Below are 22758 nucleotides of genomic sequence, written 5' to 3'. Positions count from 1 at the left end.
CCAGTATTATACTTATTTTTCTAATTATTTTTCTTTTCTTTGGTTGTTTTTTTAAGTCTTCAATTCTCCATCCTCTTTCCCCTCTTTCCTTTTTCTTCCCCATATAGAGTTACTTGTTCATTAAAGATGGCTTCTTCTTTGTCCCAGTCTTCTTGTTTTGCAGTCTTTTCTTGTTGTTTCTCATAGTTCCAAATCTCCATTTCTAGAAATTGAAAAACGAATCCAAAGGAACCCTTCCCTTCTTGTGCATCTTCTTTGTACTTTTTAAGTTCCATTTTCAATTCATCCAAAAGTAATGCCATTGTAGAAATTTTTAAACAACCACCCGATTGATTTTAGTCATTCAAATATAATAGCCAAAAATCCAAAAGTCACCAAGTAATCCAAATACACACAAGCTGTTTCTTTTTGCTCTTTCTTTTTTTTCCACTTTCTTTTCCTGGGGTTACTATTTAGTAGCAAAGTTTCAGTTAAAATGTATCTTTTAGAAAGCTTATTGAAATTTTACTTTAGATTCTTTTAAAGTCCAGGCAGTCTCCTCCCTCTTCCAGATCCTGCCCTTATTCTTTTTCTCTCCCTTCCTGTTTATAGAAGAAAAAGTTTTTAATGTCCAGAAATCTTTATTGTCCCTTTGGCATTTAGTTACTTTTTCAGCTGAATTGCCTATTGATGCCAAAGCAGATTTTTCCAATTTCTTATTCTTAACTGTCAATATAAGGAAGGTGAGAGAAGAAAAAAAAAGTCAAACCTTTCTCTTTTCACTTTCTTTTGCTGCTTCCGATTCTTCTTTGGGAGCGATATTATTTCTTGTAAAATTTAAATTCCAGAGTACCTTAGTTATTGCTTTTTCAACTTAGCCCGGTCATCTAAAACTTTCACTTCTTATCTTCCTCCTGCAAGTCCTTTTCCGGTTGAGTTTTTCTTTGAGGTGGCCATTTCTTACTACCGCTCCTACCGCCTTTGGGAAAGGGAGTAATGGCCAGCTGAGGAGGAGAGATGCGGCTCTCCTCTATCCTGCTGGTGGTCTCCCCCTTCCTCATCACCTCTGCGGGGTGGCTTAGCCCCGAAGCCAGCCAGCTCAGGGCGTTCCAGTGGCGAGCCCAGGCAGAAACCGCGCACAATCGCGGATTCCTGTCTATCGCCGAAGCCCTTCAAACTGGACATTCAGAACCAAGAATCTTTTTGACTGCTGTGGAATAGAGATACATTAAATAAATAAATGAATGCATGGAACAGACTCTTAAATCAGGTACAAGTTGACTTTTTGGGCTGGTACAAAAGCTTGAGAAATGACCCCTTGCTGTAACAAGAGACACCCAGAAATTCTGAGAGGCCCATAACATATTTCTATTTTTTTAAAAAAAATAATAACTTGACTGCTCACGTTGATGAGAAGGTCTGGAAAGGAATTCCCCTTGCTTGTAATTCTCTCCTCCCTTCCCCACCCGTCTGCAGCTTTCATTGTACTTTACAGATTGTCCTCAACTTAGGATGATTCGTTTAGTGACTGTTCAAAGTTAGGACAGCCCTGAAAAAGGTGACTGATGACCAACTTTGAGGCTTAACGGCTGTTGCAGCATTCCTGGGGTCAGGTGCTTGGCAACCGATTCATATTTATGATGGTTGTGATGGAAGTTTTGGGGTTCAATTACGGTCGTAAGTTGAGTACCTATATTACATACAGAAAACAAATAATGTTGTTCGGGTTGCTACTTGGGACAGTCCAACTCAAGTGGCCAGCTTCTATTGCAATTTCTTGTAAGACCTCTTGATATGTATATATGTACGTGTATATCTATCTATCTATTTATATCTCTCAATCTCCCTCTTTCTCTATCTCTCAAACTCTCTCACTTTCCTGCTCTCTCTCAATCTCTCTTCAATCTCGCTCAATTTCTCACTCTCTCAAACTCTCAATCTCTCTCTCTCAATTTCTCAATTTCTTTCTTTCTCTCTTTCTCTCTCAAACTCTCAATCTTTCAATTTCTCTCAATCTCTCTCTCAAACTCTTTCTCTCTCTCTCTCTCAACCTCTCTTCAACCTCTCTCTCTTCAATCTCTTTCTCAATCTCTCACTTCAATCTCTCTCTCTCTCAAACTCTCAATCTCTCAATTTTTCTCTCTCAAACTTTGCTGTCTTCAATCTCTCTCTCTTCAATCTCTCAATTTCTCTCAAACTCTTTCTCTCTCTCAATCTCTCTTCAATCTCTCTTCAATATCTTTCTCTCTCAATATTTCTCAATCTCCCTTACTCTCTCTCTCAAACTCTCAATCTCTCAATTTCTCTCAAACTCTTTTCTTTCTCAATCTCTCTTCAATATCTTTCTCTCTCAATCTTTCTCAATCTCTCTTACTCTCTCTCTCAAACTCTCAATTTCTCTCAATCTCTGTCTCTCTCTCTCAAACTCTTTCTCTCTCTCATCTCAATTTCTCTCCAATCTCCCTCTCTCTCAATATTTCTCAATCTCTCTCTCTCTTTCTCTCTCTCTCAATCTCTCACACTCTCTCAATGTCTGCCTTTCAGGGGAGATGGCAATTCCACATTATACCGGAAAGGTGACAGACTTGCTCATCAGCAAGGAGGAAGCCTCGGCCTTCAAGAATGCTCTGTATATGATGTCTTGTTACACTCTGGCGAGGTATGATAGAGGGGACACTACCTGAGTTTGTTTTTAAATGCAAACTTGCACCTGTGGCATCGTTGGAAACCCACAAATTTTAGTCACAATAGAAGGGAAAAGTTGGATCACAAATGAATACATTCGGAAATGCATCATATATGTGTATGTGTGGTGGGTTGTGTGTGTGCTATAGAGAGAAAGAGAGGAAAAAATCCTACACTTAGGCAAGAAAAACCAAAAGCACCCATATAGACTGGGTGAAACCAGGCTCAATAGCAGTAACTGTGAGAGGGATCTTGGAGTCTTAGTGGACAACCAGCTAAATAGGAGCCAGCCGTGTGCAGCACCAGCCAAAAAAGCTAATGCAATCCTAAATTGAATTAACAGAGGGATACAATCAAGATTAAGGGAAGTACTAATACCACTCTATAAATCCTTAGTAAGACCACGCCTAGAGTACTGCATCCAGTTTTGGTCACCACACTATAAAAAAGATTCTAGAAAAAGTACAGAGAAGAGCAACCAGGATGATGAGGGGACTGGAAGTTAAAACATGTGAAGAATGGTTACAGGAACTGGGCTTGACTAGTCTAGTGAAGAGAAGAACCAGGGGAGACATGATAGCAGTCTTCCAATATTTGAGGGGCTGCCACAGAGAGGGAGGAGTAAAGCTATTTTCCAAGACAAGGAATAATGGATGGAAACTGAACAGGGAGAGATTCAACCTGGAAATAAGGAGAAACTTTCTGACAGTGAGAACAATCAACCAATGGAACAGAAGTTGCCCTCGGAAGTTGTGGGAACGCCACCAGTTGAGACTTTCGAGGAGAGATTGGACTGCCATCTGTCAGAAATCGTGTAGGTCTCCCACTTGGGCAGGGGGTTGGACTAAATTACCTCCAAGGTCCCTTGCAACTCTGGTTATCTGTTAAAATGGGAACAGTACAGGTAGTCCTCGACTTAACAACAGTTCGCTTAGTGACCTGTTCAAAATGACAACGGCACGGAAAAAAAGTGACATGCCCATTTTTTTTGACCGTTGCAGCATTCCCCCCCCCCCCATGGTCATGTGATTTATGTTCAGACACTGGACAACGTATTCACTTTTATGAAGGTTGCAGTGTCCCGGGGTCATGCAATCCCCTTTTTGCGACCTCCTAACAAGCAAAGTCGATGGGGGAGCCAGGTTCGTTTAACAATTGTGTTTGCTGATGTAACAACTGCAGTGGTTCCCTTAACAAATGACGGGGTGAGAAAAGCTGTAAAATGGGACAAAATCCAGTGGTGGGATTGAAGTTTTTTTTACTACCGGTTCGGTGGGCGTGGCTAGGTGGATGTGGCCATGTGATTGGGTGGATGTGGTTTTTTCAGCACCCCCTCGCTCCATTTTGGGGCCTTTGGGGCCTCAGGCAAGCTTCCTGAGGGGCCATTTTTGTTTCTGGCCTCCATTTTGGGACCTTCCTGGCCTCAGAGGAGCCTCTGGGGGGGGGCATTTTTGCTCCCAGAAGGCTTCTCTGGGGCTCAGGAAGGAAAAACGGAGCCTGGAGGAGGCACAACACCCCTCCCGGTTCCATTTTGGTGTCCTCTGGGCCTCAGGCAAGCCTCCTGGGGGTGTTTTTGCTTTGGAGCCTTCCTGGCCTCCATTTTGGGGCCTTCCTGGCCTCAGAGGAGTCTCTAGGTGGGGACGATTTTGCTCCCAGGAAGCTTCCCTGGAGCCCAGGAAAGCAAAAAATGGAGGGGGGGGGGCTGTATTCCCTCCCTCCATTTTTTGCCTTCCTGGGCCTTCCAGGAGGGTGAAGCAGTAAGAAGGGAGGAGAATCCAGGCACAGTTGATTGTAGGAACAGCTGATTGTTGGGAGGATTAAAAAAAAAGAAATACTGGGCTGGCAAGCATCGGGTGGAGGGTGAACAAGCATTGGCGGCTCGAGCAAGTGAGTGGCGACCAGGCGACTGGGTTGGGGGCATGGACATCCGGAAGGTACTACCGGTTCTGCGATCCACACCAAATCCTTGCTACCAGTTCGCCTGAACCGGTGCGAACTGGCTGAATACCACCGCTGGACCAAAACTCACTGAACAAGGGTCTCACTTAGCAACAAAAATTTTGGGCCCAATTGTGGGCGTGAGTCGAGGACTACCTGTCTATTAATGGGCTGTTCCGTTACATCAGGCAGAGAAAAACATGCTGCAGACACCATCTTCTTTGTGGCAACCCCTCAAATATTGGAAGACTGCTTGCCTGCTCCTTCTGCTGTGCAATTCAAAAGTTATGACGGTGATCATTACCTCAGGATAGAATATTATTTGTCCCTCATATCAATATATTTGCAGAAATGTGACTCAGAGTGCAACCCCACCCCCCAAAAAAACAGAAAAGGAAACCAAAATTTTTGACCACAGCATGGGATGAAATATGATTCATTGGGAGAGGGGGGGAAAGGGGTCAAAGTGATGTCAGGTAGGAGCAAAGACTGGAGAGAGCTAAAGTTGGAGTCATGATAGATATCTGTTTTCTGATTCCTCTCAGTGCGACAACAGAGCTTCTCTGCGACTTCCTGTATAATAAGGTTATGAACAGATTTCACACCCGCTTCCAGGCCTCTGTCTTCAGGTCCGTTGTGCGCCAGGAGATTGGCTTCTTCAGCACTAATCGAACAGGTAAAGGATCCAGCATTTCCTTTTCTCTCTCTCTCTCTCTCTCTCTCTCTCACACACACACACACACACACACACACACACACACACACACACAGAGTCAGGGCTCTGGTAGTTTCCCCCATTTAAATCATGAGTCTCTAGCCAGATTTTCAAAGGCTTAAAGAAGATTTATTAGGAGTAAACATGCCAGCGCTGCCTGGGTGTAGCCGACTCTGAGACACATCATTTATTGTCACCCTTGACCATGGTTTTCCCCCACCTCCTGGGTGTATCATAATTTATATTCTCCAATGGGACACATCCATAGCCAAGAGTCATCTATCATGCTCTCCAGTCAGAATTTTGTGCGGCAGAAACTTTGGTCAGGGGAGAGAAAGAAAGACTTTTGCTGCTTTCCTTGAGTGCAGCCAAAAGCAGAAGAAGAAAGAAGTGGAAAGAAGCAGCCCGGTGGCCAGGCAAGGGGTGTGGGGCAAGTTTCCCCCCGCCACCCCCCCCCCTCACTATCTTGTATTGTTTGCAATGCAAGCGATGCAAGCTTTGTGTTCCTGCGCAGCCTGGATTAATTGCTTTGGGTGTGACCTTTCTCTGTGGACCACCAAAATTTTCTGGTGGACCACCAGCGGTCCCCAGCCCACTGGTTGGCAAGCACTGGTTTAGAAGATGGGGTGGCCATGTTGTGATCCACTGGCATCCTGTGGTGACAGCAGCAGAGTCCGACAGTAGGGAGGAGTTGGACGAGAGTTCTGTGTCCGATACAGAGATGGGGCCAGGGCCATCTGGGAATTGTGTGCTGACTCCAGAGCCTCCAGAATCTGACAGCAGCGAGGCAGAGGAACAAGGGGAGCCTGTTCCCAATGCGCGTGTGCGTAGAGCTGCCAGAAGGCAAGAACAGTTAAGACAAAATGGGTGTGACTCAGTAGTAAGGCTGATTGGCCCTCCCATAAGACATAAAGGAGGAGCAAAGGAATAGGAACCTTTGCAGGAAGCAACTTCGTTCATACTGGTCGGTTTGAAACCTGAAGCTCTGTGTTGAATTTGTGTTCCGTTTGGCCTTGTATAACTACTTGGAAATTTAGTCATTGCCAGCGTTTCAAGGAAGATAAAGGTGCGTGCTTATCAGACTTATCCTGAAGGATTTTGGCAGACTTCCATGGGACTATTTACTAACTGTTTGAGCCTCATTACAGTGAATGACTAAAATTCACAGCTGTTGAAATAAAGAAAAAAGGGTTTTGGGACTAACGTGTTTGTTAGTGTCTCAATAAGCCTTGGTCAGAACAGGTCAGTTCCACAGATGGGTACCAAAAAAGCAGGAAAGGCAAAGACCACAGCTGGTAGGGGGCTTCTCCCAGTTGACATACGGTATTTTGAAATGGACTTGTTCTGGCTGACAGGTGACATCACTTCCCACATCTCATCCGGCATCGATTCCATGAGCGAAGCCCTCTCACACGATCTGAGCCTCCTGATGTGGTACCTGCTCCGGGGTATCTGCTACTATGCCATGATGCTGTGGATCTCTGTGCCTTTGGCCTTATTCATCATTGTGACCCTGCCCTTCATCCTGCTGTTGCCGAAATTCTCGGGGAAGTTCTATCAGGTGATGAAAGGTTCCCTTCAGCCTTACCTTGAGGGTTCTGTGGTAGAGAGGCCCAAGGCCCACAGGCCGCTAAAAAGGACTATAGAAGTAATGTTTATTTCTATCAGCCTTTCCTGGGGACGAAAGCCTTAATACCGAGCAGTCAAACTCAAGGCCCTTGGGCTGGATCCGGCCTTTGGAATGAGTAGTAAACTGGCACATCTGGGAAATCCCGAATCTGAAAGTTCCAGGTTTCCTTGCAATAAGTAAAAAATTACAAATCCACCCTCTGCATCCCTCACTGCATCACATGCCCCAATCACCGTTCGCCTCAGCTTGAGAGAAGTCCTCTCACCCAGGTGAAGAAATAACATGACCTTGACTTAGAAGAAGAATCTAACCACATACGCTCCAGGAAATTCTCCCCTCCCGTTTTCCCAGGCTCAAGAATGTGGCAGTGCGGAAGCGTCTGGTGCTAATATGGCTTCCAAAGCTGACAGGGTGCTTAAATTGGGCCTGTGGGGCTGCCCTGGAAACAGGAAAGGTGTCTCTGCCCACGGTGTCTCTGCCCGCGGTGCCTCTGCCAGCAAAAACAGAGCTTGGTGGGGCTGCACGTGGCTCTCCCAGGCTCCATTTTCAGCCATGATGGCCTCCAGCAGCCTTCTGCCAGCAAAAATGGAGCTCAGGGAGGCTCCATTTTTGCTGTCATCGGGCTGCAGAAGATCATCACAGCTGAAAACGGAGCCTGGGTTTTTGTCTGCCAGCAAAAACAGAGCTTGAGAGGACTGGACGTGGCTGTCCCAGGCTCCGTTTTCGGTTGCAATGGCCTCCTGTAGCCCTCTGCCAGTGAAAATGGAGCTCGGTGGGGGCTCAGTTTTCGCTGGCAGAAGGCTGCAGGAGGTCGTTGCGGCCGAAAACGGAGCCCGGCGAGTGATGTTGAGCTGGCCACGTTCACTCCAGTTTTCGAGTTCAAACACAACCCTGATGCCATGTCAGGGCTCCGGTAGTGATCCCCATTTAAATCATGAGTCTCTGGCCGAACTTCCAAAACTTAAAAATTTATTAGGAGTAAACATGCGCTGCCTGGGTATAGCCGACTCTGAGACACATCATTCATTGTCACCCTTGACCATGGTTTTCCCCTGACCCCCTGGGTGTATCATAATTCATATTCTCCAATGGGACACATCCATAGCCAAGAGTCATCAATCATACCCTCCAGTTAGAATTTTGCATGGCGGAAACTTCAGTCACCTTGAAACTATCTTCGAAAACATTTATGGAATGCAAGCTGCCCATTACTCCCCACTCCCTTTCTGTTGGCAACTCTAAAAAGACCATAGAAATATTTTATGAGTTGACGCTATTTGTGTATTATTGCAGAATGAACAACATGGACTTGTAGCCACCAGTTGAGCTTTATCTTATTTAATATTAGTTAATACGATTTCATTCATTTTCCCATTTGATCACATCCAAAGTTGCCTCCAGAGTTTAATTTGTAGAGGGACAATACAGTTGATACGAAGTTTGGGGGTTCAGATGGAACACCCCTTAACCTAATCAGATAACAGATAATCCGAGTTGGATGGGACCTTGTAGGTCATCTAGTCCAACCCCCTGCCCAAGCGGGAGACCCTACACCATTTCTGACAAATGGCAGTCCAATCTCTTCTTGAAAGTCTCAAGTGATGGTGCTCCCACAACTTTCATTCCATGGGCTGATTGTTCTCACTGTCTAAAAGTTTCTCCTTATTTCCAGGTTAAATCTCTCCTGATCCATTTTGGACACACTTTGTTATCTTTTCTCTCTTTTCTCTCTCTCTCTCTCCTTCCAGAGGTTGGCCACGGAGGTCCAGGAATCCTTAGCTAGAGCCAACGAAGTTGCAATGGAGACCTTCCAGGCCATCCCCACCGTCCGCAGCTTTGCCAACGAGGATGGGGCTGCTCAGTGTTACGAAAAGAAGTTGCAAGAGACCTACAAACTCAACAAGGTGGAGGCCGTGGCCTACGGGGCCTCCGTATGGATTCCTGAGGCAAGGATGCAAACCTGGGCAGAGAGGTTGGCGAGAGGGTGCGGGCTGCACGACTTCTGTCACCCAAAGGATGGTTTCAGATTTTGTGTGCCGCATGGAGCTTTGTGCTTCCAGAGTGAGTAGGGCTGACTATTTCAGATGGGTAGATGGATGGATAGATACAATAGACAGATAGAAAGAAAGAAAGAGAGAGAGTAGATAGAGAGATTGAGAGATAGAGAGGTAATAGTAGATAGAGAGAGAGAGAGAGAGATACAGTAGATAGATAGAGAGTAGATAGATAGATACAGTAGATAGATAGATAGAGAGATAGAGATAGATAGAAACAGTAGAGAAATAGAGATAGAGTAGATAGATTGAGAGATTGAGATAGATAGATAGTGTCGTATCGCCGATATGGACAAAAGACGCGAGGCAGTGACTTGAGTTCAGCTCATTTATTAGTGGAAAACACAAGTGGAGTGAGTGGGTAAAAGCCGCGGCTTATATCGATCGGGCGCCGGGCGCTGCGGCCAATGACAGCCGTTCGAATCGCCCGCGATCGGCTCAGCCAATCGCGGTCGATTCCGAACGGCCAATCAGTGCTGCGCGCTCGACCAATCTGGTGGCTGCGCGCTTTGACCAATCCGAGCTGCCGGATTTCGAGAATGGAAATGTCCATGCAGAACAGATAGATAGATAGATAGATAGATAGATAGATAGATAGATAGAGTACATAGATAGAGATAGATTGATAGGTAGGCAAGTATGTTGGTGGATGGATGGATAGATAGATAGTTTATCTATCTGTCTATGTGTCTAATCTTCCCTCCTTCCCTCCCTCCCTGTCTGTCTCTTCTCTGTCTTTCTGTCTGTCTCTCTCCCTCCCTCCTTCCCCTCCACCCCTCTAAGGCATGGGTGTCAAACTCGCGCCGTCATGTTGCCGTCATGTCATGACGTTTTCCCCTTCACAGAGCTGGGGTGGGCGTGGCCTGTGTGTGTGACCCATCTGGCCCGCGGGCTGCTAGTTTGACACCCCTTATCCAAGGGATTTCACACTAATCCCCTATTTTTTTTCTCTCTCCTCCAGATCTTACAACTGGCACTCAAAGTGGGGGTTCTCTACTATGGGGGATACCTGGTCACTCAAGGGAAGTTGACTAGCGGAGCTCTCGTTACCTTTGTCCTGCAGGAGGGTGAGCTTTCCACAGTGGTGAAGGTAAGTTTTGTGATTGGCCCAGCACTGGGGGGGGTGGATGGGTGGGGTGGGGGGGCAGAAACAGCCTCTGCTTGGAAGCCCAGAGAAGAGTGAAGACCCTTCCTCAAAATGTTTCCCTTGTCTCACAGTGCCTGTTTCCTGTGTCTCCTAGGTCCTCCTTTCATATTACCCTTCCATGCAAAAGGCCGTAGGTTCATCGGAAAAGGCTTTTGAGTACATGGACCGGACACCCCAAATCAAGCCTTCGGGAACTTTGGCACCCACAAATTTAGAAGGATGCATGGAGCTTAAAGATGTTTCATTCTCCTATGGCAACAATGGCAACTCTCTAGTGCTGAAGGTTGGTGGTGGGAACTGGATTCTGAGAAGGGATCACAACACTTTGGGTATGGGTTCAAGAATAGATATGAAGAGAACTACCCAAGATTGAGTCCCAGTCATCCTGTGACCAGGATGACTCTGTTATTGAATAGCCCTGACTATCTGGGTTAAACCAATACATGACACTGCAAACTAGTCCAGTGGTGGCTAACCTTTTTGGGCTCCTGTGCCAAAAATTGCACATGTGCTTGCATGCTCGTGCTCGTGTGCCAGCACCCAGAAGGCAGTGTGCACCCCCCATGCCCTCTATGCATGCACAAACAATCCCCACCCACCCACCCCACTCCCTTACCTGCACTGTGCCTCACAGCTGATTCTCAGCCAGATTGAGGCCTTTTTCGGCCTCCCAGAGGCTTGAGGAAGGCTTCTGCAGGCTTTGCAGGCTGAAAACTATGCTCGTTTTGTCACTCTCAGTATTTCCAGAAAAACAGGAAGTGACAAAATGGGCCTAGTTTTCGGCCTGCAAAGCCTGCAGAAGCCTTCCTCAAGCCTCTGGGAGGCCGAAAAAGGCCTCAAACCAGCCAAAAATCAGCTGTGAGGTACACACATAATGCAGTGAGGTAAGTTTGCCTGCAGCTCATGTGCCAGCACAAATGGCTCTGCGTGTCACGCATGCCATAAGTTCACCATCATGGAACTAGTCAAATGGATGGAATTCCCACAACTTACTAAGTCAAGTTTAAAGGTAACCAACTTTTCATCTCGTGTGTGTCATCTACTGACTTGGACAAGTATGTCGTGTGAACGCAGCCAGAGGAAACCAAAATGTAGCTGAGGTCAGTATGGGAAACTCCATTATTTCTCTCTGGAATAGTCATTGAAAGCCATACTTTCGGAATGGAATGTTACCGCCCACTAAAAATTGTCTCCAAGTTTGTAAAGCCCAACAAACTGCATAAGCTTCTTTTTCCCATACAACCCACCTTCTTTCAGTGTCTGGGAGTTTTGGGGATGTATATGCACAGGGTTGCAGATGTCCATTAACATTTTTCTGGAGTAGAACTGCTGCCACCGCTACGTCGTTAGCGTTGGCTTGCACTATAAAAGGCAATGCTGGGTCAGGGTGTGTATTAGAATGAGTTCCTGTGCGAAATGTCTTTTTAACCATTCAAAAGCTTGTTGTCATTCTAGAGTCTATTTAAGGGGTTGTCCAGGATTTGCCTTGGTTGCCCTCCCACTCCCAGTTTTCAATAGTTATTGGTAATGCAATCTCTGCAAATGAGGGGATAAATTGCCGGTAGAAGTTCGCAAATCCCAGGAAGCTTTGCAGCTGTTTGCGATTCTTTGGCGGGGCTGCTAGGACAGCTTTCACGTTGGCTGGATCCATTTCTATGGTCTCTCATCCAAGCTTTGGCCAGACCCAACCTAGAATCAGATTTTTGAGGTCAGTCAAATCAGGCTTAGGTCTAACCTGGCTTAATGGAAATTAACTGCATTTAAATGGTTAGAGATGTACAATCTCCAGGCCCCAGGCCCTAGGCCTTGCTAAACCATTTTATAACACCTTGGTAAGGCCACGCTTGGAATACTGCATCCAGTTTTGGTTGCCAAAATGTAAGAGAGAAATTAAGACTCTAGAAATAGCAACCAGGATGATTAGGGGACTGGAGGCTAAAAAAACGTATGAAGAACAGTTGCAGGAACTGGGCCTGGCTAGTCTAGTAAAGAGAAGGACCAGGGGAGACAGGATAGCGGTCTTCCAATATTTGAGGGGCTGCCACAGGGAGGAAGGGGTCCAGCTATTTTCTAAAGCACCCGAAGGCCAGACAAGGAATAATGGATGGAAGCTGAACAAGGAGAAGTTCAACCTGGAAATAAGGAGAAACTTTCTGACAGTGAGAACAATCCATCAGTGGAACAGCTCTGCCTTTGGAAGTTGTGGGAGCGCCATCACTTGAGACTTTGAAGAAGAGATTGGACTGCCATTTGTGCAGGGTGTAGGGTCTCCCGCTTGGGCGGGGGGAGGGGGTTGGACTAGATGACCTCCAAGATCCCTTCCAACTCTGATTATCTGTTCTCTGAGCATGCTGATGCGCTGTCCTATCCCATCCAAAGCCAGAACTGAAACTGCAGTACGAAGAACTGCATCGAAGTCGGGTAGAATTGGCAGGCGGTTTTCTCTTCTTCCAGGGGGTGTCTTTCAAGCTGTGCCCTGGTACTGTGACTGCCCTGGTGGGCCCTTCCGGGTGTGGGAAGAGCACGGTGGTGGCCTTGCTCCAAAGGTTTTATGAGCCCAGAGAAGGACAGGTGCTGCTGGATGACGAGGACCTGAACAAATACGAACATCACTTCCTGCATCAAAAGGTAAGGGATGCGATACGGTAGACGCAGGTGGCCGATACAGGTTGTGGAGGGGATTGCACAGCCAGTGTCCAAATGGAGTCAGGGACGCTGATGCGAACTTGTCATTTTACATCAATAAATAGATTTTACATTTTATGTTTACAGCAGGTGAGATAGTCAGGCACATTACTACACCCTGAGGTAAATCGTCGGGTAAATCACCGAACAGCCTACAGAGCACACCCTATAGAACAGCTTGCCTTTAAATGTTGTGGAGGCTTTCAAAAAGAGACTGGACAGCCATTGTCTGAAATGGTCTCCTGCTTGAATGGGGGGCGGGGGTTGGACTAGAAGACCTGTTGTGGTTCACTGGCGGCAGCGGCTGAGGTCTCAGAGAGCGAAAACTCAGAGGAGAGGCCTGCGTGTAATGCAGGGATGGGGCCAGGACCATCAGGGAGTGGAATGGTGCCTTCGGAGATTGTGGAGGCTGGCAGCAGTGATGAAGAGGTCCCCGAGGAGCCTGTGCCCAGTGCACGTGGACGCAGGGCTGCTGGAAGGAAAGAGCAGCTGCAGCAACACGGGTGACTCGGGGGTAAGGCTGCAAGGTAATGGCCCCTCCCTTCAGAGATAAAAGCCAGCTGAGAAACCGGAGTTCTTTGCAGGAAGCCAAGAAGTTTTTGCATTCAAGCCTTGTGGACGTCTGGACTCTCTTAGTTGGTGTTTGGAGACTCTTTGTGTTTGAAATACTTTTTTGGCAACTTTATCTAGTGTTCTTGGCAGTCTTGCACAAACTTGGCAAGGCTCGTTCTTATCAGAGACAATTAGTCTGAAACAGCCTTTTAACTGGGGAGGAACGGAATTTGTAAAGGATCATTAAAAGGTTTTGCTGTTACCTCCGTTTAATGTTTGTTTCATTGGAACAAGCTTCGGGTCAGAACAAGACCTGCAAGGTCCCTTCCGACATTGTTATTCTGTTAAATAGTCTATCGTGGATTTTTTTTTTCTCTTTCAACTCCCATTAAACAAATTGAACAGATTGATGTCCGGGAATTATGCAGCCGGTATCCAAATGAAGTCAGAGACACCAACACAAACCTGTAGTTTTATAAAAATGAATCTATTTAATGTTTATATTTATAACAAATAGGATAGTCAGGAACATCATGAGGTAAATTTAAACAGCATACAGAAGGAAACACAAAAAAGGCGGGAAAAAAGGGAAACTCCCCCTTTACCCCCAGCAACCAATCATAACACAGATTGCCTCATGCAGGACACCGCGCTGTCCAACCAATCAACTCCAACCATGTGTCCCTGCCCATTGTACCCTTTACTGTTCCAGCGATTAAATTCAATATCTTTATGGTAGTCCTCGACGTACAACCATGGTTGAGCCCAGCATTTCTGTTACTAAGCAAGATAGTTGTTAAATGAACTTCAACCCATTTTACAACCTTTCCCCCTGCAATCTTTAAGCGAATCGCTGCCATTGTTAAGTGAAGCATGCGGTTATTGAGCGAATCTGGCTTTCCGTATTGACTTTGCCCATCATTTTTTTCTAGGGCCGTTGTAACTTGAGTCACTAAATGAATGGTTGTAAGTTGAGGACTACCTGTATTCCAGAAGTGCTTTTGGACGCAGAATATAACCAAACTTGGACTTTGTTTTACCAGTGGTTGGAAAAAAGAAGTGGAGATTAAGAATGTGATCTGTATTGTTAAGCAATTATACAAATCCAGACAACATGATGTTTATTAAGCACTAAAAAAATGTAAATAATAGAAAATCAATCAAATCTTTTTTTAAGTGCTTTTTTTCAAGAGGTAACTGGACGTTCTTGTTTTTCTTTTAAGATATTTAAGATATATAAAGATATTTAAATATATAAATTCTATATTTATATTGAATATATAAGTATATAAAATATTAATATTTCAGATATTTAAGCTTCTTGGATGAGAAGCGAAATGTCTTCAAAGAAAATCGAGAACGTCCAATTGCCTCTTAAAAAAAGCCCATTTAGCAATAGCACTTAGACTCATATACCACTTTATGGTGTATTACAGCCCTCTCTAAGCAGTTTTACGGAGTCAGCCTATCGCCCCCAACAATCTGGATCCTCATTTTACCCACCTCGGAAAGGATGTAAGGCTGAGTCAACCTTGAGCCTGGTGGGATTTGAACTGCCAAATTTCAGGCAGCCGATAGTCGGCAGAAGTGGCCTGCAGTACTGCACACTAACCACTGCGCCACCAAAGCCTGACTTCTGGACAGCCGTGACTTGGATGACTGAGAATCTGCATAGACGTTGAGCTGTATTACAGTTTCCAAAGTTGGGGGAAATGAATGTTGCTTTGATTGGCCTCCTCATAAATTCTGCTTGGAATAATGAACTGTCTTGTTATTTTTCCTGGCCTGGTAGGTAGCGCTGGTGAGCCAAGATCCCGTACTTTTTGCCCGATCCTTGGGTGCCAACATTGCCTACGGCTTGCAAGAGCAATGTGAAGAGAAGGTGATCCAGGCTAGTCAGCAAGTAGGAGTCCATCGCTTCATCTCCACAATGAGCCACGGCTACGATACAAGTAGGAGTCTCCGTCTTCTGCCCAGGGATGGATGGCAGGGTCACATGGGAGTTGTCTCAAGGGCAGAACATCAGAGGGGTCCTTGGTGCTCTCTGAGCATGGCTGATTTTTTTTGCAGAATGTCTCATTACCCAAACGACAGGTAATCCTTGACTTACAAGTTTGTTTAGTGACCGTCCAAAGTTACAGCACTGTAAAAAGTGACTGTGATGACCCAGGGCATGGCACAAAGGCCACACAGTCAAATAAGCAATAAGAGTCCCTTTATTATCTCCAACTTTGCCCCCAGTGTCCAGGTTATCTTCAGCTGGAGAAAAACTCTCCCAGAAACAGCCTTTAACTTTAGAAAATTCAGTCCGAAACAAGGTACACAAAAACTATAACTAAAAATCCAAACAAACCAAGCTGAAGTAATTAACTTGATAGGGCAGGACTAAACTTCAGATTTGAAAGTGCGGCAAAACTCACACAGTTGGGAAAACGCCAGGAACGCAGATAAGCCAGATAAATTCACGTTTGCTCCCAACAACTTGCTGTGCACAGCTTCTTCTTTTATACACTGTTTTCCCAGCTGCAGCTAACGAAGGGAATCAGGGTCCTTTCCTCTCCCATAAGCCAAGCAACACACGTTGCTCCCTTTTCCGTTCCTCCCTGCGTGGCTTAGAGCAGGGGTCCCCAACTCACCGGGCCGCGGACGTGCAGTCCATGGATCATTTGGTACCGTGCCGCAAAGAAAATAAAAATAAAATAAAAATAGCGGCTTTCTTCACCTTCAGTGAATGCTGCTGGGATCAGGGATCAAGGACACAAATGAAAGAAGGGGAGGAGGAAGCAACCAAAGCCTGTCCTGCTCTCTGACTCAGCGGCTTCGGTTTCCTCCCGCCTCATTCCTCTCTCAGTCGCTCTCTCCTCCTCCACCAGCCCAGGAAGAAACTGCTTCAAAGAAGCCGGCAGGGTGGCTTTTCCTGTCGGCGCAGCTCTTCCGGCGCCCGTTCACTCCCACCCGCCGCCGGCAGATTCAATCCAGTGCTCCGTTCTGCCTGCCTGCCTGCCTTCGTTTCTGGTTGTTTCGGAGCAGCTTCGGCTGAGTAAAAGAGGCGAATAGTTATTATTCTCAGCCGAAGCTGCTCCAAACAACCAGAAACGAAGGCAGGCAGGCAGGCAGGCAGAACAGAGCACTGGATTGAACCGCGGTGGTGGGGTGGGGGTGAATGGGCGCTTTGGAGGAGCTACGCCGACAGGAAAAGCCACCCTGCTGGCTTCTTTGAAGCAGTTTCTTCCTGGGCTGGTGGAGGAGCAAGAGAGTGACTGAGAGAGGAACGAGGCAGACACCTGAGGGATAAGGCTGAGGGAGGGAGGGAGACACCTGAGGGATAAGGCTGAGGGAGGGAGGGAGACACCTGAGGGATGAGGCTGAGGGAGGGAGGGAGACACCTGAGGGATGAGGCTGAGGGAAGCAGGGCTGAGAGGCGGGGCTTCTCAGCCATCCTGCAGGGACTTGTCCTGAGCCGCGGAGAGAGCCGCGGGCCGCCGCCGCCCAGCGCTCAGTTTTGAAGGCGCTCCTCAGCCCGGCGCATTTCCTGAATCTGCAGCTGAAACCCTCCATTTTAAATGTCCCAATAGAAGAGAATATCTGTCGCTCAGGGTTGCAATGAGGAGGCATTGGTGCTCCCTGAACTTGGTGGTTTGCTGGCAGACGTTTTATTACCCGACTAGGTAACAACATCAGATGTTATCAAGTCAGGTAATGAAACGTCTGCAAGCAAACCACCAAACTTGGACTCCCCCCCGCCAGTCCTTGAAAAAGTGTTTCTGCATGAAACTCGTCCCTGGTACAAAAAGGTTGGGGACCACTGCCCTAGAGTGAAGAGGGGGTAGGCCTTGTTAGTGTTTGGGGACAAACCCCAAGCAGAATGTGCAGCAGCAGTCAAGCCAGGCAGCCAAATGAGAGAGGCTGGGCCCAAGAGTATACACACACTGGAGACAAAACACTGTTTGTTGTTTTAAATAGTTGTTTAATCCACTCAGAGTTTAAGCATTGTCAATCAGTCCATATGTCATTCACAAATATATCCATCCAGTAACTTAGTCCATTAACTAGTCAGTACTATGTCCTTATCTGCTTGTGGAGATATCTTCTCCTCCCGATACCTTTCTCTCGAAGACAACGCTGAGTATTCACAGGATATCAGCTCACCAAGGAAACAGTCCTTTTGTTCAGCAGAAACGGTATCCAGCACAGTAGCCAACAAGCAGTAATAAGCAGATGTCTCAAACAGGAGTAAACAGCAGGCAGCAGAGAGCAGAGAGAGAGAGTGTTACGTTTCTCTTACTGCCTTTTATTGCAGTTTGTAACCGCACCCTTAATTATCTAATTACATTGCAGTTTGGTGCTTAAAGCTACAAACACTTAAACCTTGGTTTATATATTTATTCACCCAAACCTAGTTGGTGTATCCATATACCCAACAGGCCTAGATCTTCCTCTGAATTCCCTCTGCCTTGCTCTACTTCTCCCCTGTTCTGCCCAGGCGGACTTTGCCCTTCCCCAGTTTCTTCCACAGCCAGTGGAGCCACACTCCCATTCCCTGTCAGCTGTTCGGTTTCCCCCACCAGGTCAGATTCCAACAGGGGCATGGCCATTTTTCACACTTATGACCTTTGGTAGCATCCCCATGGCCATGTGATTCCCCAGCAATTCCCTTCACCCAGCCTCAGAACTGTCCCAAATAACTCCAGCCACAAGCAGGCCAAGATTAGTCCACAAGGCAACAGCCAGTAGTCCATAAAACAATAGAAAGTTGCTCCAACAAAGAAGTCCACCAATAAACTTAATCTACTAAGCCAAACTGAAATACACCCACAAAAGCTCATTTGACAAAAGAAGTTCAGAGTCTCCAAAATCCAGCAGGAAACACCAGGAACAAACACACACAGTCAGAAACCAAACATGTTGTTCCCAGCAACACTTCCCTTTGCCTGCCATGATAAATAGTTTTCCTGTGTAGCCCATCAAGAGAGGTGGGGCCTTCTGAATAATCTGGCAGATCTCCATTGCTCTTGTCTTTTCTCTGCTCTGAGTGCTTTTGGACCCACCATGGAAGGAAGCTCCTCCTCCTTCTCTCCGCTGACCGCCAACCCCGGCAAGCTGTCCCCAGCTAAATCCGCCTGTAAACCTCTTTTGGCCATTCAGAGTCATTAATTAACCCAGTTCACCTTCCCTTGAGCCGACTTCCGAGGAGGAATATGAGGAGTCGTCCAAGGGAGACATCACACGGGTTTTGCGACCTCCTGATGAGCAAAGTCAAAGGGGAAGCCGGATTCACTTTCCAACCGTGTTACTAACTTGACAACTGCAGTGATCCACTGTGGCAAGAAAAGTCCTAAAATGAAGCAAAACTCATTTAATACGCGTCTCGCTTAGCAACAAAAATGTTGGGCTCAATTACAGCCTCAGATTGAGGATTACCAATAGTGTGGGTAAAGAAACATCTGCAAGAAAACAACCATGCACCTGTCAGAGTATATTCATGAACTGGAATAAAACTTAGTAACAAGGTCAGCCAATGAGAGCTGAATTGAGGGCTGAAATGTAAAGAGAGAATCTGGACATGGTTTATCTCTGTTCTGTGCTCAGCTCTAAAGTGAAAGAGAAACTAACTTGCTTGCTTGTCTGCTGAAGTTGATGTTGCCTCTGTGCTCTGAACATGTAATAGGTCTGCTTCTGTTTGAGTATACGCCCTGTTCGAGAAATCTACAACTGGTATTGTAAAATTTACTTAATGTGTTTCAGACATGATATTCTTCCGATTAAAATCGGAATTCCGATTTTGGGGGGAATTGCCTCCCCCCCTTCTTCTCCTCCTTCTCCTCCCCTCGAAGGCCCCCGAGTCAGGAGTTGCTACCGCTGGCGCAGCTCCGCGTGGCTCCAGTCCCTCGTTGCCTCAGGAAGGGAAAGGCAAAAAGGAAGAGCCGCAGCGGCGCTTTGCAATGGCAGCAACGGCTCCCGGTTTTGCCTTTCCCTTCCTGAGGCAACGTGGGACTGGAGCCGCGTGGAGCCACGCCAGCGGTAGCAACTCTTGACAACCCCAGCCGGATACCTGAGTGGAGCCCGGGCGGTGTGAGCGGAAGCTGCTGAGCAGCAGGAAAAGGGAGCTGGGCAGCCACAGACCAGCCTCCGTGCAACACGCCACTGCCCGGCCCTGGCGAGGGAAAGCAGCGGGCGCTCCCTGGGCGGCGGCCTTGGCCCCACCACCAGGGAAACGGCTGCCCAGCTCTGGAGCTGATCCACACCTGACCGGCTGGAAAGGAAGGGTGTGTAGCGTTGGTGTTGTGTGTGCGATTTCTTGGCGCCCGGCGGGGGGGATCTCTTTTGGCCGGCCCCCATTTTTTTTTCAGAGGGGAATATCATGCCTGGTGTTTATAAAGACGTTAAATGAGGCATCAGCCATCTGCGTTTACTTTTCTGGTGCTGAATTTACGCTGCAAAACGGAACAGGCTATGGGCCCAGAAAAAGACTGAATTGTAATTAAAGCTGAGAGAGTGCCTGTTTTCATAGCAAGAAACAAGGCAAGAGACTGCAGGGTGGCTGAAAAAAAAATAATTTAAAGAGAGCTCTCTACCCCGTTCGGGTCAGAAGAAGTATATTATTTGGGCTGCAAAGATGGGATTTTTTTCCTAAAAGCAAAAGAGTTTTGGAATGTGGTTGATAAATCCACTCCAGGCACCATTGAACGCTGCAGATCAGAAGCTGCACAATAGAGCACAAGGACCCCTCATTTCAATCCCGAGACACAGATGTTTTCCTTTATTGGAGAAATATCTGTGACTCTGTGGAGCTGTGACCATAGAGAGGAGGCAGGACTAGGCCTGATGGGTTGCCATGTTCAGCCCCCTGCCAGCTATCGGACCAGATGGTGAAGAGATCGCTACAGATGTGTTGCAAAATCAGTATTCCAGATTTCAACTATTGGGAGATGAATGAAGCCGCTGTTAGAATTAAAATGGAGGGAGCTTGGGAGGGCCCGATTGCAGAATGCCTCCATTTTGGGTCTCTTGCCGCAGATGCTGGGGAAGCAGGAAAACAAATTTCGGGGGGGCAGAAGCAAGGGATTGCTCTTGCCCGGGCTTTGATCCGAAACCCCAAAGTGTTGATTTTGGACGATGCCACCAGCGCCTTGGACACCGACAGCCAGAAACTGGTAAGAGAACTGGGGGCGAGGGGGAGAAGTTTTCTGAGAGGATTGAATGATGGACGGAATTAAAGAAGCCAAAAGGGAGGGTGAGAAAGGGAAGAGGAAGTGGCCTAACGTTGAGAAGAAGTTTGTAAGGTTTCTGTTAAACCGCTGCGAGATTTTTTTTTCCTGCTTGGCCCAGCTGCAGTCGGGGTAGCAGTGGAACTCAAACAGCCCCTGCCCTCATCCAGTTTCCACAGGAAGGGGGGTGGAGGGAAAGGGGGGGTTGATGCGGGATTTGCAGCCCCAACAAACCTAAAAATAAGAATAAGAAGAGGCTTAGATATATTCACTACACCTTGATAATAAATAATAAAGACAGACAGATAGATAGATAGATGCATAGATAGTGTCAAGATTCCAGCACTTAACCCCATTTAAATCATGAGTCTCGAGCCAAACTTCCAAAACTTCAGAAGGATTTATTGGGAGTTAAAAGGTACGGCATCGCTGGGGTGTAGCCAACTCTGAGACACATCATTCGTTGTTATCCTTGATCCAGGTTTTCCCCAAGCCCCCCTGGGTGTATCACACATCCATAGCCAAGAGTCATCAATCATACTCTTCAGTTAGAATTTTGCAGGGCAGAAACTTCAGTCACCTAGTTAACTATCTTTGAAAACATGTATGGAATGCAGTTTCGGTTTGCAAGCTGTCTCACTGCTCCCCCCTCCCTTTCTGTTAGCAACTCTAAAAGAACATGGAAATATTGTATGAGTTGACAGATAGATGGGAGAGAGAGAGGGAGGGAGGGAGGGTTAGATACATGATGATAGATAGATGACAGACAGACAGACAGATAATACATGAGAGAAAGAGATAGATGAGAGAAAAAAGAGAGAGATAATGGACAGACAGATAGATGATAGATGAGATAGATGAAAGAAAGATAAGTGTGAGAGATGAAAGAGGAAGGGAGGGAGGGAGATATGATAGATGATGATAAATAGATGATAGATAGATAGATAGATAGATAGATAGATAGATAGATAGATAGATAGATAATACATGAGGGAAAGAGATGAGAGAAAAGAGAGAGAGATAATGGACAGACAGATGATGGATGAGATAGATTAGAGAAAGAAAGATGATAGAATGAGATAAGTGTGAGATGAAAGAGAGGGAGGGAGATATGATAGATGATAGATGGATAGATAGATAGAACATGAGAGAAAGAGATGAGAGAGATCATGCACAGACAGACAGATGTGAGATGAGAGAAAGAAAGATGATAGAATGAGATAAGTGAGATGAAAGAGAGGGAGGGAGATATGATAGATGATAGATGGATAGATAGATAGAACATGAGAGAAAGAGATGAGAGAGATAATGCACAGACAGACAGATGTGAGATGAGAGAAAGATAGATGATAAAATTAGATAAGTGTGAGAGATGAAAGAGAAGGGGAGGGAGGGAGATAGATTATGATAAATAGATGATAGATAGATAGATAGATAGATAGATAGATAGATAGATAGATAATACATGAGAGAAAGAGATAGATGAGAGAAAAGAGAGAGAGATAATGGACAGATGATGGATGAGATAGATGAGAGAAAGAAAGATGATAGAATGAGATAAGTGTGAGATGAAAGAGAGAGGGAGGGAGGGAGATATGATAGATGATGATAAATAGATGATAGATAGATAGATAGATAGATAGATAGATAGATAGATAATACATCAAAGAAAGAGATGAGAGAAAAGAGAGAGAGATAATGGACAGACATGATGGATGAGATAGATTAGAGAAAGAAAGATGATAGAATGCGATAAGTGTGAGATGAAAGAGAGGGAGGGAGATATGATAGATGGATAGATAGATAGAACATGAGAGAAAGAGATAGATGAGAGAAAAGAGGGAGAGAATGCACAGACAGACAGATGTGAGATGAGAGAAAGATAGATGATAAAATTAGATAAGTGTGAGAGAGATGAAAGAGAGGGAAGGAGGGAGAGAGAGAGAGATAATAGATAGATGATAGAGAGAAAGATGGATGATAGAGAGCATGAGATAGGTGTGAGAGAGAGGGGAGAGAGATGATGCACATATAAAGTAAACCTTGATTTTGTTTATATCACAAAAGTGACAGCTTACTTCCTGTAGGAAAGAGGGGCCTGCCTATCCTCCTTCAAGTCTGCCTTCCCTCAGCATCCTTCTATAGAGGTAGTCCTTGACTTACCA

At 46.2% G+C, this 22758-nt stretch overlaps 1 protein-coding gene across 1 annotated transcript in view; it reads left to right on the top strand.

Moving 5' to 3' along the window:
- The window catches only part of TAP1 (transporter 1, ATP binding cassette subfamily B member), a 33796-nt gene that overhangs the window by 6862 nt on the left and 4176 nt on the right, over positions 1-22758 (top strand). Inside the window, exons 3-11 of the mRNA XM_087927943.1 lie at positions 2524-2638; positions 5148-5278; positions 6673-6878; positions 8696-8893; positions 9963-10091; positions 10243-10431; positions 12603-12776; positions 15178-15337; positions 20403-20539. Coding sequence (XP_087784069.1) covers positions 2524-2638; positions 5148-5278; positions 6673-6878; positions 8696-8893; positions 9963-10091; positions 10243-10431; positions 12603-12776; positions 15178-15337; positions 20403-20539 — 1439 coding nt within the window. The remainder of the gene's footprint in view (positions 1-2523; positions 2639-5147; positions 5279-6672; positions 6879-8695; positions 8894-9962; positions 10092-10242; positions 10432-12602; positions 12777-15177; positions 15338-20402; positions 20540-22758) is intronic.

This window comes from Pseudonaja textilis, chromosome 2, assembly GCF_049901715.1.
Source record: "Pseudonaja textilis isolate UNSWEBS1 chromosome 2, rPseTex1.2, whole genome shotgun sequence".
Lineage (NCBI taxonomy): Eukaryota > Metazoa > Chordata > Lepidosauria > Squamata > Elapidae > Pseudonaja > Pseudonaja textilis.
Note: the sequence above shows the minus strand (reverse complement) of the source record. Positions and strands in the feature narration are given on the sequence as shown.